General features: G+C 41.2%; 1 protein-coding gene across 1 annotated transcript in view; it reads right to left on the reverse strand.

Annotated features, from left to right (window-relative positions):
- Positions 1-15,020, reverse strand: part of LOC117430671 (vascular endothelial growth factor receptor kdr-like) — a 51,912-nt gene that overhangs the window by 21,367 nt on the left and 15,525 nt on the right. Inside the window, exons 7-14 of the mRNA XM_059001128.1 lie at positions 14,296-14,464; positions 13,714-13,831; positions 13,346-13,515; positions 11,739-11,895; positions 9,033-9,156; positions 5,424-5,532; positions 3,205-3,486; positions 239-385 (exon numbers count right to left, since the gene is read on the reverse strand). Coding sequence (XP_058857111.1) covers positions 239-385; positions 3,205-3,486; positions 5,424-5,532; positions 9,033-9,156; positions 11,739-11,895; positions 13,346-13,515; positions 13,714-13,831; positions 14,296-14,464 — 1,276 coding nt within the window. The remainder of the gene's footprint in view (positions 1-238; positions 386-3,204; positions 3,487-5,423; positions 5,533-9,032; positions 9,157-11,738; positions 11,896-13,345; positions 13,516-13,713; positions 13,832-14,295; positions 14,465-15,020) is intronic.

Here is a 15,020-nt window from a genome sequence, read left to right on the forward strand (position 1 = left end):
GCACAAAAGCATAATGTGGAAAATGGGAGCCTTATCCTCATAAGTGATTCCACGTTGTATTATACTGAGGGCTGAATTGAATTGCTTGAGATTTTGCCATTGACAGTGACCTACCTTTTCTGCAACCAATCATAGCCCTTATCTAGTTAATACAGGCACAGAACAGGAATGGCATCTCAGTGCATACAGGAGTTTACTGGGTTCCTCCATTCTGCATGGCATGCCTGCACTCACTCACCGGGGGCTGGCTGGACCGGCTGCCCATTTTTGTACCAGGTGACGTGAGGAGTGGGCACCCCGTCGGCATGGCACCCCAGAATCAGCGTGCTGCTGCTGTTCACATCCTGGTTTGTGAGGTTCTGCTGTAACCTAGGGACCTTGCGTTCTGGAACACACAAGCCACAGGGAAGAATAGCATAGTCACATAATGCACAGCACTCCAAAGGGTTACAAGAGATTCAATTCTGTATTGAAAAAAAAACAATCATGTAATCTAGGTTAGTGGTTGTTATTTACATAACTTCCTACAAACTATTAAATTATTTTAACAATATAAAACTAGCAAGAAACCACTAAGAAAAAAATATATATTTGATCTTCTCCTTAATGCAGCTAAGTTGTTTCTTAGTTTCATTGCTGTTATTTGCCTTTCCAATTCCTTTGAAATATAGCTCTACCAGCCCTACCCACTGCAAGAGGCTTAACGGAGTCAACACAGTTCAATGGAGATGTTACACATGCCCTCTGTGACCCTTATCAGTGGTGATCTCTGTTATCTCACGCTAGCTGGTAATCGTTTATCAGAAACATGAGTGTCTGCGCCCCTCATGTAAAACATGTCAAGTGAGAGTGTGTTGACCTTTGACTTGACACTGTAAAAAAAACCCTTTCATTTAAGAGCCTTGATGTACACTGTGGCCGATTTTATACGTGGGAGATTAAGTTTGAACCACACCTGTTTTTTTATTGTGTTATTTGTCTTTTTAAATAAACAATAAAAATAAACAATTAAAGCATTAAATTAAAAACAGTCTAATACAAAATGTAATAACATTTTTAAAAAACACCAAAAAAATGTGTTTTTAATTGTAAAATTTGAAAAACTAAGATAAAAAGCCAGTTTGTAAAAATAGAACAATGAACTTGGTGGTGTAGATCTGAAACTAACCGTGGAAGTTAAGAAGCAAGAATGGAAATAACAAAGCGACAGCACAAAGTCAACCAGTGACTCAGAACAATAGTACCTACTGGTATTACAGTCCTTCAGAGACACATACATCAGTTACCAGTTCTAAAGCATGTGGTATTTACGATTCTCATAGGAAATCCCCCTGAAAGAACCTGTCTAACAAAACTATCTTTCCGATACTTTATTTTCAAGGTATTTTCTTACTGATTTCATTTTTAATAGTTTTAATACTGAAATAAGGGGTGGTCGAAACTGTTTGGACGAAACTACAGAGCTACATATTTATACAAGCAAGGATTTATATCATGTGAGCAGAAGCCAATCTTGGAAAGAGTATTTGCTGAGCAATCTTCTGTTGTCTTCCAAAACCTAGCGCCAGCCTGGCCCTGCATTAAATGCCATTCTTGCTATTAAGCTCTTTTCTCTATTTATCTACTGTACAGGCTGATCAAGTTTCAGAGATGGACTGAGATAACACTCCGCCCCAAGAAGAAATATTAGTAGAACTTTGATTGCTTGGAATCATTATGTTAAATGCAATGCAAAGGAACCCCGCTGATCAAGCTGAGCAGTCATGGAACCCTGCTGATCAAGCTGAGCAGTCATGGGACCTCGTTGATCAAGCTGTGCAGTCATGGAACCTCGTTGATCAAGCTGAGCAGTCATGGAACCTCGTTGATCAAGCTGTGCAGTCATGGAACCTCATTGATCAAGCTGTGCAGTCATGGAACCTCGTTGATCAAGCTGTGCAGTCATGGAACCCCACTGATCAAGCTGTGCAGTCATGGAACCTCGTTGATCAAGCTGTGCAGTCATGGAACCTCGTTGATCAAGCTGTGCAGTCATGGAACCTCGTTGATCAAGCTGTGCAGTCATGGAACCCCACTGATCAAGCTGTGCAGTCATGGAACCCCATTGATCAAGCTGTGCAGTCATGGAACCCCATTGATCAAGCTGTGCAGTCATGGAACCCCATTGATCAAGCTGTGCAGTCATGGAACCCCACTGATCAAGCTGTGCAGTCATGGAACCTCGTTGATCAACCTGTGCAGTCATGGAACCTCGTTGATCAAGCTGTGCAGTCATGGAACCCCGCTGATCAAGCTGAGCAGTCATGGAACCTCGTTGATCAAGCTGAGCAGTCATGGAACCTCGTTGATCAAGCTGTGCAGTCATGGAACCCCGCTGATCAAGCTGAGCAGTCATGGAACCTCGTTGATCAAGCTGAGCAGTCATGGAACCTCGTTGATCAAGCTGTGCAGTCATGGAACCTCGTTGATCAAGCTGAGCAGTCATGGTCTGCCATTGTGGGTACCTTCAAATGACCTGTAACCTTTTGACTTGACACTACTGAAGCTGTTTTCATTACCCAGCCTTGCCACGTCCTGCAGGATTATGTGAAGGTGGGTGTTTATACAGCACGACATTTCATCACGAAAATATAGAAGTACTCGGTGTACAGCTGGTACTGACTGTGGGAGTTAAGAAGCGAGAATGGAAAGAACAGACCACAGCACATGGTCAGTCGGTGACTCAGAACCATAGGGCTTACTGGAAAGGGGGGGCGTAGTGGGCTGTGCCCCCCTAGTTCATATCCCAGATTGAGATACAAATCATTATTAAAGTAGAGTTAAACACAAAAATCTAACTATAATAGGCATTATTTCTGGAAAACTTCTAAGGTTGTATATTTTTGCAAATTAGTACCAGTACTACCCCCCATTAGCAACCCCCTTTGTAGGATCCCCTTTTTCTCTCAGTATGCAATGTTTTCTAATCAGCGCATTTTTAGGGGGCATATTGCAGTGGATGACCCTTTCCATTATGTGTCCCCCAGTAGGGCACATGCTGCCGGGCCTGCTTAGTGGAATTACAGTGCGTTTCGGATACATTCAAATGATCCACTGTCAGCTACTAAAGGCAAACGAGTAAAATCCTGGGTAAAATTCAGAAGGGAGATAAGAGCGGTGTGGCCACTAGAAGTTCCTTACGAAAGCAGAGCTCACATAGCTTACCTACAACACGGAGCTCTGTCTTCTGCTGAATGATTGCGTTGCGGTACACATTGTGTGCTCTGCACTCGTAGAGGCCAGCGTCGTCAGCGGACACGTTCTTCAGGGTGAAGGACAGCTTGATGGAGTACGCCTCGTATGTCATGAACACATGGGCCACCGTCTTATTGCTGGGATAGTGCCAGCTCAGCTCCTTATACATGTACCTTGTGGCTCGGCACGTGAGATTGACGTCATGTCCTTCGATTGCCGTTTGAGATTCGGCTTCAAAAGACTTCTGGGAGTCTGTTCGAAACAGAAAGCAGGAGTTAGTCTATCAAGTACTGTGCCAAGAATACTATGCTGAAGATATTTTGTTTCTTTTCTTGTGTTTTATGCTTCAATTTTATATTGCCTCTCTATCTTTTTCAGATGTTTAATAAATGCAACTCATGCTGCCAACTCTGATATTTATTATCCTTGTCTTATATATGTATTAGTTTGCTTTGGGTGCATCTCAAATGTGATTAGACTTCAAATCAAACCTCAAAGACTCTTCACTATATTGTACAACTATCTTTATTTGAAGCCTTCAGTGCAAGGCATCTCAAGTTGTCAAAGACTTGCAAGTGCAGTAAAAACAGTTGACATCGTGGAGCTGAAGTTTCATGTGTCAAGGTTACAGTATGTATGGTACCGAGTGACAGCAAGAGCCTGTTCAACACTCAGTTCCCATCAGAAACCTCCACCACTTTTCTCTCCGTTTCAAAACCCATGCAACTTATGCTTCCCATTGAGCCAGAGATTCAGTATTTATTTAATGGGAATTAAAGGAGACAGAGACTCCTGAAGTTCCTACTTTGGTATTCTGTTGTAAACTTTTTTGATTTCCATTTCAGATGGATCATGCTTCATTTAATTCATGCATGCTTTTTCTTGGTTTCCATGGACTTAACCCACTTTAAAGGAAATCCTCCCATAGATCTGCACAGTTATTATTGATTCATTTCTCCAATATCCAACTTTCCAGCTTTTTGTTCCCAGCTGCTTCCCCTTATTACTGACATGCATGACAGCCAGTAACGTGCTTTAGCCCCAGAGACACTGCTGGCTTGAAATGACCTGCATTACTACCTGAAAGGAAAGCATGCAAACATAACCAGTACCAGATATAATCTTATAACCCTAAATGACATGTTTGCTTTGATAACATGTGCTCAGTTAAAGATATACACAGTGAATGGAACACACACACACAACAGGTACACTGCATACAGAATACACAGCAGGTAAGATGCATGGAATTATTTCATATGCTATTTGAACAAATGGGTAGATCTATGTAACTATTTTCTCTTTCAGTGTTTCATATAGGAATACGTTTTCAAATGATATACTGTATTAATGAGCAAGAATATCTTAAATGGAATAGAATGAGCGTGGTCAAAATACATATTCATTCTCTAATCTGGTTTGCATATATGAGTGTACAGTACAGACTATTAATACATCTTCATTATAGAACCAGACATTTCAACATATGCGAAACCTGTAGTTTTATAGTATGCTGGTGAATTCATTTTTAATTTCCTGAGCTCTTCAGAATCTGAAGCCTCAAATAGTTAAGTACCTATTCCAATGGTTCTGAGCTTTCACAAACAGGCTATTCCAGATGAACAGAAAACGTGTCATGCAGATACAGTCCACCTATAATTACTATGATATTAAACAGCTACTCTCTAAGGGCAATGTTAAACCTTAATACATCTCAGTCTTTCAGTTAACAGCACATAAAGCTTTCATTGCAGAATGTAACTTGAACTGAGACGTCTAAAGATTATTAAATAACGTCTGTTTTTCTTTCCCCAGTGGCGACAACTGAATATATCCTCTAAACTGAACGTTTACTTCAACAGCTTGGGGCATTTTCATTTACTGGTTACAGCACTCCAGCTTTGACAGGTACGTTAATTACTGTTCTTCTCCAAGAAACCCCAAGTAGCTTTTTTTTTTACCTATCAAAACTACAGCACTTGAGTAATTACCTCCTTCCCTGTGCTGTACTGTGATGAATGTATCACAGGGTTTTGGCACATGGTTATTTCTCTTGTGGTCTCCTACACTCTAGTGTATCGGCCATGGCTTCCCTAACCAATAGAGAACGCGTGATTGTACCCACAGCTGATCCATCCTTTTCAGACTATCACAGTACATGGTTGTAGTGAGTATAGTGCATTACCTACCTGTTACATAGAAATCAATATTGCGTTCGTCAACGCCTGCTTTGTTGAAAGCTATGCACTGATAAGTTCCAGACACGTTCGTCTCTGCCACCACCAAAGTGCTCACAGTCTGTTAACAGAAAGCAGAAATATACTGTATAAAGCACAGAAGTAAAATGCACACGTCAGTTCAATCTTTATGTTATATAAGATTGCATATAAGATTTGATTCATTTTGACACATGTTTAATAAGTCTTTAAGAAGGTTAATAACAAGTGACAGCGACCCTCACTTCATAATAAGGATGAACAATACAGATGTCTGCATGTGTGTTCATCAGCCATGCACAAAGGGCAGGGTGAACAACAGGGTTTGTACACATTGTCTGACACTACTGCTGGATCCATACAAAGCCACAGACAGGACATGACTAATTATAAGACAGTAATCCATTATCCTAGAGTATACATGGTGAAACGTAAAAGTCAAGTAGACAACCGTTTCAGCTATCTTTCACAGTCTTTTCTCACAGAAAATTACCTTTGCCTTGGCAAAATACGTGAAAATACAATATCATTGCTGTATATGGTCAGAAGATTAGTCTATGAAAAGAAACTGTTTGATGTGAAATGCCTTCTGTTGGCTGGTTGTGCTGCTCATTATATAATGTGTGTGTCTTTACCTGTCTGACACAGATTGACCCAATGACTTAAGTAGATACAATAATAGATCATGGACCAGGCTAAGCTTTCTTAAAATTGTCATGGTTCTTTGCCCAATAACAGAGCTACACAACAGCGAATATTAACACGTTCTCCAACAGGCCTGTTTTGTATAAGTTTAATATTTTATTTATCCCGACAGTTTTTCTTTTTCTTTGTTTTCACTGCACGGCTTGAGGCTTGTGACTTGATATCAAACAGCAATTGCTACAGTCTGAAACTATAATACTTTTTGACCTAAACTGGTGCTGCTTTTGATCATCATTAAATATAGAGCCATTAACTGCATTACGAAATACAGCTCTGCTCAGACTCAGCCCGTTTGAGAGCGGATTGTGTTTGAACTTTTGAGGATTGTTATTTGAAGGCAGCTGGAAGCTGGACAGTCAAGTGAAAAGACAAAAACAATGCTCCCCCATTATTGCTGGGACTTGAATTCAGAGAAATTGAGAAAGACAGACATGCAGTTGGTTGAAGAGAGTGATTCTCCCCATTGGATCTGCAAATAAAGTTGTTTCTCCTAAAAAGTTTGTTATTTGAACTTGTTGCATTCTTCGTCAATAAGTTATTTATATTTTTGTTCTTATCTTGCAAATCTGCCCACAGCCATCAATCCTACTGTTGGTGGTGGGTGCAATACAAAACTCATCTTGAATTAATCTTCTTTACACCCACTTGTTTAAACCTTGACACGAAGTACAACTCCCTGAATGAAGCGTGCAAAAGGAACATGGAAACGAGAAGAGGAAAAAAAAGCAGCTACACCACGAGTGGACGCGGCATTTGAAATGGAAACCGTTAGAAACTTTCAGGGTGACTCAACGCAGCCTAAACTGAGACGAGACTCGAAACGTAGGGGCATGTCAGAGGGTTTCTAACCTCATGATGTTTTGTAAGCCAGTCCCAGACATTAAGCCCACGCAGCCTACTTCCAAGAAAGGAAATAAATAACCCTCTGCTGCTTTCCTGATGAGTTCACTTGTGTTCCAACAGAAGCCATCAGGTGATTTCCTAGTTGCTGTTTCCAGCTGAGTTCACCTACCTGTGGTTGCAGCCCTGTATAATAGTCTTATTTGTTGGATTCCCGAGTAAGTGGGGACAGGCAGGACCCCAGTCGGGCAGGGAGCTCTGTTCACTTAACTGTTACCTTACCAGATGAGCCTAGTCCTGTGGCCTACAGTGCCCTTATTATTAATTTCACTGTGAACTGAAGGTCTCATAAAAGACCTTCTGTAGCTGTTAACGTCTGAGCTGTTCGGAATTAAAGTGGATTTATGTTAGATGACAAGAGAGGAATTTTACTCAAAATGAATCCCACTCCTTTAAAGATACAGAGAGCCTTGCTATCAGTGACCCTTAGCCCTGACCCCCATAAAGCATGACCACTGTCGCCACCAGCCCTTGTAAATGTGGTCCTTCCGCATTATTTATGTCATTCTAGATCTCCCCCAAAGTCCACAGCAACCTCAGAGCCACCCCCCTTTTCATTACAAAAAAAACTGTACTGGCTGGTATTATTATTACAATTGGGCTCCCTGGAGAGCTTGTTACCCCCATGGACCCTTTTTAAAACTGATGCAGATCAACTTGCTTGAATAAACTTGGCCATCCACCTAATTAAGTTTGGGTTGACTGGCTTTGGTAACAAGCTCTCCAGGGAGCCCTATTGTAATAATTATACCAGCCAGGCTTTATGTGTATTTAAGTAAGAACATTGAAGGACGCATTGAAGCACGCGGGCTAGCGTTTTCTTAATTGACTGATTTGAGGTAGCCGAGCTGTTTGAGGCAATGCCAAGAGTACACGAGTCACCAGTGATCAATTACCAGAGATTACTGGTAATAGCCCCTTCTGATGATCTTACTTGCTTAAGCCAACCTCAAACTTTCTTTTGTTTGTTATACTGCAGTCATGTCTGATGGGGACAGAGGTGTAGGCTCAGTAAATTTAAATTGGGTGCAAGTGGTTTATTACTAGCAGCACTTGCGTAGGAAATGAGTCCCAGAAACTGACTATACAGTAATTGGTCATCTGGGCCTAATTTTAGGGTTCCATGACACTCATCAAAAAGCATGTTACCCTGCCTGCTGTAAAACCAATCTTCCTGAGCAGGTATTTACAGGAATCAACTGCCCATTTGCAACCACCAACTGGGAGACCTGGTGTTCAAGTACTTCTGAACACAGTGGTAACATGAGGATGCCAGTCTCAATACTTCTGAACACAGTGGTAATGTGAGGATGCCAGTCTCAATACTTCTGAACACAGTGGTAATGTGAGGATGCCAGTCTCAATACTTCTGAACACAGTGGTAACATGAGGATGCCAGTCTCACTATGTCCTGTATATTTATGCATCACTATCATCCAGGGCAGCAGTGTGGAGTAGTGGTTAGGGGCTCTGGACTCTTGACTGGAGGGTCATGGGTTCAATCCCAGGTGGGGGACACTGCTGCTGTACCCTTGAGCAAGGTACTTTACCTAGATTGCTCCAGTAAAAACCCAACTGTATAAATGGGTAATTGTATGTAAAAAATAATGTGTAAAAAAATAATGTAATTGTATGTAAAAATAGTGTGATATCTTGTAACAAGTCGCCCTGGATAAGGGCGTCTGCTAAGAAATAAATAATAATAATACTGTATATTTGCTGTAATCCGCTGGTTTAATTGGATTGCAGACTGCAGATGGAACTGGCGGCAGCCCCAGTCAGAGATTAGAAGGAGATGAGACTGTTTTATAGACTGGCTTCATGGTGCAGATGCAAACATGGCCAACGACTCAATAAGCCACATGAAAATCAGATGAACCTTGCATTCACAGTAATGAAGTACAGGCTTTTTTTACACTGAACTGGTATTTGTATTTCTCCACAGATCAGTCCGTTATGAGTGTCGGGGACACGCACCTTGGTCTTCCCTTTGTGGATTTCAGTTTTATTCCCAATGGCCTCAATCCTGTTGGCCATGTGCAGGTCCTGCTCGCTGCCTCCTGTCCAAACCTGGACTTGCTGCGGCTCCTGCTTTTCACATCTGCAGTGATAAAAAAGAAGATATATACACTCCACCATATAAAGACCTAATAACTCCCAGCTCCAGGAAACGAAATTGGGCAATATCAAGTTACACATATCAACACACTATTTATTTATACTGTATGACTTACTGACTGCGTGCTTGAAGAGACAGATAGATAGTGTTGCAGAACCTAGGGAACATCAGTCATTTTGACAATACCTTGCCACCAGTACAATTCTGAGATCCATCTATCAGCAAGGGAAACACACACAGTATTGCTCATCAGAATGACAAGGGGCTGGGAACCCCACCCTGGTGACTGGCCCCCTCCGGGTACAGCAACACATCTCAAGAGTGTGTCTCGGTGGAAAGGAAGCAAAGTCCTGTAACCCAGCGGCCAGTCCGACAGTGAGAAACAATTGGATTGCTGGGAATGGAGTTGCAGTAAGGGAGGAAGTGGGAGAACAACAGGAAGGCCAGGCATGCGTCACTTCACACAGGAAATCTGCACCTCCTGCACGGCTCAGATAAGGACAGTCGAGGGAGCCAGTAGGTGAGGGGCCAGGCAGGCCAGCAGATTTCTCACTCCACTGATAACCATCTTCAGAGTGCTGTGCTTGACTTGACCCTCAGCCCCTTGAAACATTCCCCATTAGATCTGTACGAGCCCTGCACTGATATCTGTCAAATGCAACATTCTCTGTTCAAGCAGGGTGATACTGTACAATGCAGGGAAGGGATGGCTGTTTTCTTGAAACACAGCTAGTGAACAGCTTGAAGTCTGGTGCTGTATAGACTGAGCCCACGCACACTCTGGCTGGACAAAATCAAACGCTCAAAAGTAATGTCAGTTTTGATTTTTTGCTCATTAGCTGAGTATTTATTTAGATGTCAGCCAAGCGTTTTGAACTAGCTCTCTGTTCGATGAGTGAACTCAGTTGTGTTCTGATGTGTCTAGTCTCTCAGCTAATGGAGACTGGAGGCTTTTTTGGAGGCCAGGGTTCGAGTTTTGATCCCTAACATTATAATAGGCAAAGGATATTGATCGCCTTCCCGGGCTTTGCTTGCGAGCTGTTGTGTGATTAATAACAATGGTTCTTTACAGCGCAGTGTGCAACGGTAATGACTTTACTATACATCTTTGGAATGTATCCTTCAACGAAGTTAAAAATAAAAGTTCAATTTATCAATGAATGCTGCCCAGTTGAAGCTTAGCCCATTGATCAATAAGTGTTTCACAGTGTTATGAAGTGCTGATGGCAGCCTGAGCCTTTTATATAAACTAAAGCTGGGAGGTAAGCCAAGTTTAGGCAGTTACATCATAAAGTCATCCAACTTTATGAATAAGCAATGAGCGGTTATCTGCCTGGAATTAAAAGGTTGTGGGACTTCCTCTGTAACCAAAGACACTGTCTGGCACATTGACTACCTACATTATCCCTATATGAAACAATTTGACTGATTTATATCAATATTGCTTACTGTACTGTAAATTACATTGGCTGACTCATCACTCCGGTTCTTAAATCACTGCCCTGGCTTCAATTCAGGATTGATTTTACTGCTTATATTTACAGGAACTGTCGACACCGTGTGCTCCTCGTCGCACCTCGAGATCAGTGAATGCTGAACTTTTGGTAACGCCTTTAGTTGTTCTGCTCCCTGCCTTTGGAGCTCCATCCCAAGTCAATATATATCCAATAGAAATCTGCTATATATCGAGGGCCGCGATATAATCAGAGACCCACAGAAAAACAAATAGGCTAACAAATACTGTACAACCACTCCCCCGTTTTATCGGAGGCGGCAGGGTCCAGTATAAATCCTCAACGCAACCCGCTTTTTTTTCATTTTTCGTATAAAAAGCAGCACACCGTTTTAATTCGTACTGCAGAGGGTAATTGCTTCTCTTTTGCTGGTACATTGCTGCCACAAGTGAACACCTCGTTGGCTAAAATAAAAACCGCTTCAGCAAGTAGATATTTAATTTGCTTTGTGTTATTGTGCAATACGTGTGTATATGATAACAGTATGATATTAATGGTTTGTTTTTAATTGTTTTGTATATTGTTGTTTGTGATGTGCAGTACGAAATAAAATGAACAGTAATTCTAAGTGCCTATGTATATTGCAGCTAAGGCATACGCAGTTAGACAGTAAAAATGGGGATCCAACTCCAGTACCGCGATATATCCGAACCCGCAGGATAGCGAGGGCTGGGGGGAAAAGCAAACTGTATTGTATTGTATTGCATTGTATTGTAATGTATTGTATTGTATTGTATTGTATTGTATTGTACTACCATGTTTACTGGACTCATGGTTCAAAAGTCTTTTGACGGATATGCCAAGGGAAAAGTATGGCGCTGACAAGCAGCAGTAAACAATGTGCCTATTGCATTTCATCTTCCCTTTCAGCCCAAAGCTATTTGGACAGAGGGGAAAATCCCCAATATTGGCGAAACAGGACCACAGAATGGTCATTTAAAACACTGAACGGATCCGATCTCAGATGTGAAAGTGGTTAATCCTCGGAAGTCATGTAAAAAGTTGCCAAGGGTTCAGGATCTCAGGGTTAGAGAGCATGGCGTGACTTACACAGTTTTGGAGGGTTCAGGGTCGCAGGGTTGCCATTTCCAGATGATCTGGGGCGCCGGGACGCCGTATGAAGTGCAGGTCAGGTGCTGCTCTTCCCCCAGCTGGTATGGATACAGATCTACTGCTGCCACCTCCTCCTCGTAGATCTGCGGCCTCACTGAAAGAGCAGCACATCATTGCGTTAACATTCTAAAAAACTATAATGCTTTTTTTAGGCATGGAGAAGGTTTGTGTTAATGTCCTTCTGAGATTAAAATACCGCTGAAGAGCAGCTTCATACATGTCTGCTACATCATTAACTATAGGGCCCATGCAGGCAGACAAGGGATAGTATTTTGTGCAGTAAATTGTGCAGCAATACAAGTGTAGCGTGTAGCTATACACTGCATTCTTATAGCAAATGAAGACGTGACAAGCCTTCTAACAGCTACACTTGGCTGTCTGTACCAATTCACTGCAATGACACTGCAGGTTTACTGTAGGCTAGTTCTCTTTCAAGGAGTCTCAGCCTGTAGCAGCCAGGTGTTGCTGTTATAGGTGCTGATTCTGTTAAAATAGCATTTTCCTCTGGTCAGTTTTGCCCTAACATATCCCACTGTGCATGTTAAATAAAACACTGGATTTGTTACAAGTTTTGAGCAGACTGACTTCAAAAGAATGATGCATGATGTTTGAAATACTTTCTTAATTGTTAGCAGATTTCCATTGCATTGTTTTCCACAAGTTCTGCCTTTTGTCATTCTAATAAAAATACTGTTACACTAGCTGGCTGTGACAGGACAATGTGCAAACGATAAATCTCTCTTTTTTTACAATCGTAATTGGAAAGCTGCAAATTTTTGAAAAAACAAACAAACATGTTGAGTTGCATGCTTAGGCTATTTGAATGAAAAAAAGAAAATCCTGGTGCTTTCCCGAAAGCAGGCTGGCTGGCTACCACTCATGAAATGGAAATAGCTCTGGGGGTTTCCATTGCTCCCTCTTCTGGAGTCTGACCTCAGGTCAGAACATGAACTAAACAGCACGCGTGGCTTGTACTGTAGTATACAAAAATGATGCCTTTGTTTCTATCCTACTTTGAGTGCACGATACTCTCAGTGGTGTTTTCAGTAGGGCGCACCGGGACACTACTTGGGTTAAACGTTACCTCCAAAAAACGACCTCACATAGTCAGTGCTACCTAGAACAACAACGTATGGAAAATCATGAGCTGAGGGGATATCCTCCTATTTTCTTGACTGTTTTTGAACCAAACGAGAAAAGCTTTCAACCACAATCTTAAAAAAAAAAAACGTGTTAATAAAAGGATGTTTTGAAAAGCAATTAAAATCCTGGGAATTATTTTTTCCAGTGTGAAATGTCATTTGAACTCATCTTATGCTTATTTCTTTGAGTCTTTCTTTGTTGATTTAAGGGTTTTTTAGTTGAACAAAACTAGTAAGAATAAACTTTTGCGTCTGGTGATCCTTTAAAAAAACATAATTTCCCTAGAAATGGTGCAATATTCTTTGTAACTGAAGCTTGAACGTAGTGAACAGTTTAATTCCTAATCATTACAGTAATCACATTTGGCATTGATTCTAATATTATAAAAGTGTTATACATACTATTGACAATCAGTGTGAATGTGAGATTCTTATATAAACCATGCTTCTTATTGCTCAGAGCAATGGTGAATCTCCCAGCATCCTTTTCTTTAATGTCATTGATGCTGAGAATAGAGCCATTTTGCTTGTAGCAGGTGTGGTTTTCCTTAATTAGGAAACCATCTTTGTACCTGAAACAAAGGGAAAAAAACATCTGTTAATTTGTGACAGAAAACACAACTGAAAGAAACATATATTTCATTATACTTGTGACATTGGCCTTATATATGTGCTTCCCAGTTCTTATAACTAAATACTACTCAAGATCGCAACTATAGACCCAATATTTGAAAGCTCTGAAAATCTTTACATTTAAAGATCATTCTTACCATGCAACCTCTGGGGCTGGTAATGCATTGACCTTTGCCACGATTCTCAGCTTCTTCCGCCCCTCATGGACTTCAATAACAGGTCCGGTTTTATGAGTAGCGTTAATGAAAGGGTGTTCTGAAACCACAAACAATGAGGTGACCCGTCAGCGATGCACTTGGGTTACAGATAACAATGACAGATTTGTGTGGGTCAGCCACAAGGCAGTAATTAAGTCACTGTGATGGGGCTGTGCTGATATAAACCTAAGTAAGCAACGCTTGAGTGTTTAATAAACTACAGCACAGTCCTGAGACTGAGTTATTGCCTGGTGTCTGGCTCTTAGGAATCAGAAGAGACACGATGAACAACAAACTCATTCTGTCTTAGTTCACTGAAGCTAAAAGGAAGATGTTGGAAAGTGTGTAAATGAAAGAAGGGGAGCAAGCCTAGTGTATTTTGATAAAAGGACTCTCTTTCATTTAAGGTTATTGGAGCTGTATGGGTGTTATGTATAGATAAAGACTTCTAGCTTCTTGCTGACCTGGCACATACACACTTGTTTTGCTGTGTGGTGCATTTCTCCAACAGAACAAGCTTACCGTAGACATTGACCTTGGTGTAGGCATACATTTTGTATTTGTTGATTCCTATGCATGTGTAAGTGCCTCTGTCTGCCATGGTGATATTGTGCAGGACCAGCTTGCTGTAGATTGTGTAGACTGGGGTTGACCTGTCCATGTCCTTTTTCAGTGTGACTGAACCGTTTAACTGAAGAAAGAAAACATTCAATTAGAGAAATAAATATCCGATCTGACTTTACATTTTAAACATCTGCTATCAGTGGTGTTGATATAAGGGTTGAATTGATCAGCCTATAGCAGGACAAGTCACAGCCGGATCAAGTTTTTTTTTTTTTCTTTGTTTTTTTTGTTTTTCAACTTTATTAAATTTTCATTTTAAACTTTTATTTGTTATACAACTTTTGCAAATTTTACAATTAAAAACACATTTTTTGTCTTTTTTTATTTCCATTTTATTAAATGTTGTATTAGACTTTATAATTTAATGGCTGAATTTTTCTTTGTGTGTGTGTGTGTTCGCGCGTGTCTGTGTGTGTGCGGGTGTGTGTGTGTGTGTGTGTGTGCGCACGTGTCTCTGTGTGTGTGTGTGCGTGTGTGTATGTGTCTGTGTCTGTGTGTGTCTGTGTGTGTGCGTGTGTGTATGTGTCTGTGTGTGTCTGTGTGTGTGTGCGTGTGTGTGTGCGTGTGTGTGTGTGGGTGTGTGTGTCTGTGTGTGTGTGTGGGTGTGCGGGTATGTGTGTGTG

The sequence above is a fragment of the Acipenser ruthenus genome, chromosome 26 (assembly GCF_902713425.1).
Source record: "Acipenser ruthenus chromosome 26, fAciRut3.2 maternal haplotype, whole genome shotgun sequence".
Lineage (NCBI taxonomy): Eukaryota > Metazoa > Chordata > Actinopteri > Acipenseriformes > Acipenseridae > Acipenser > Acipenser ruthenus.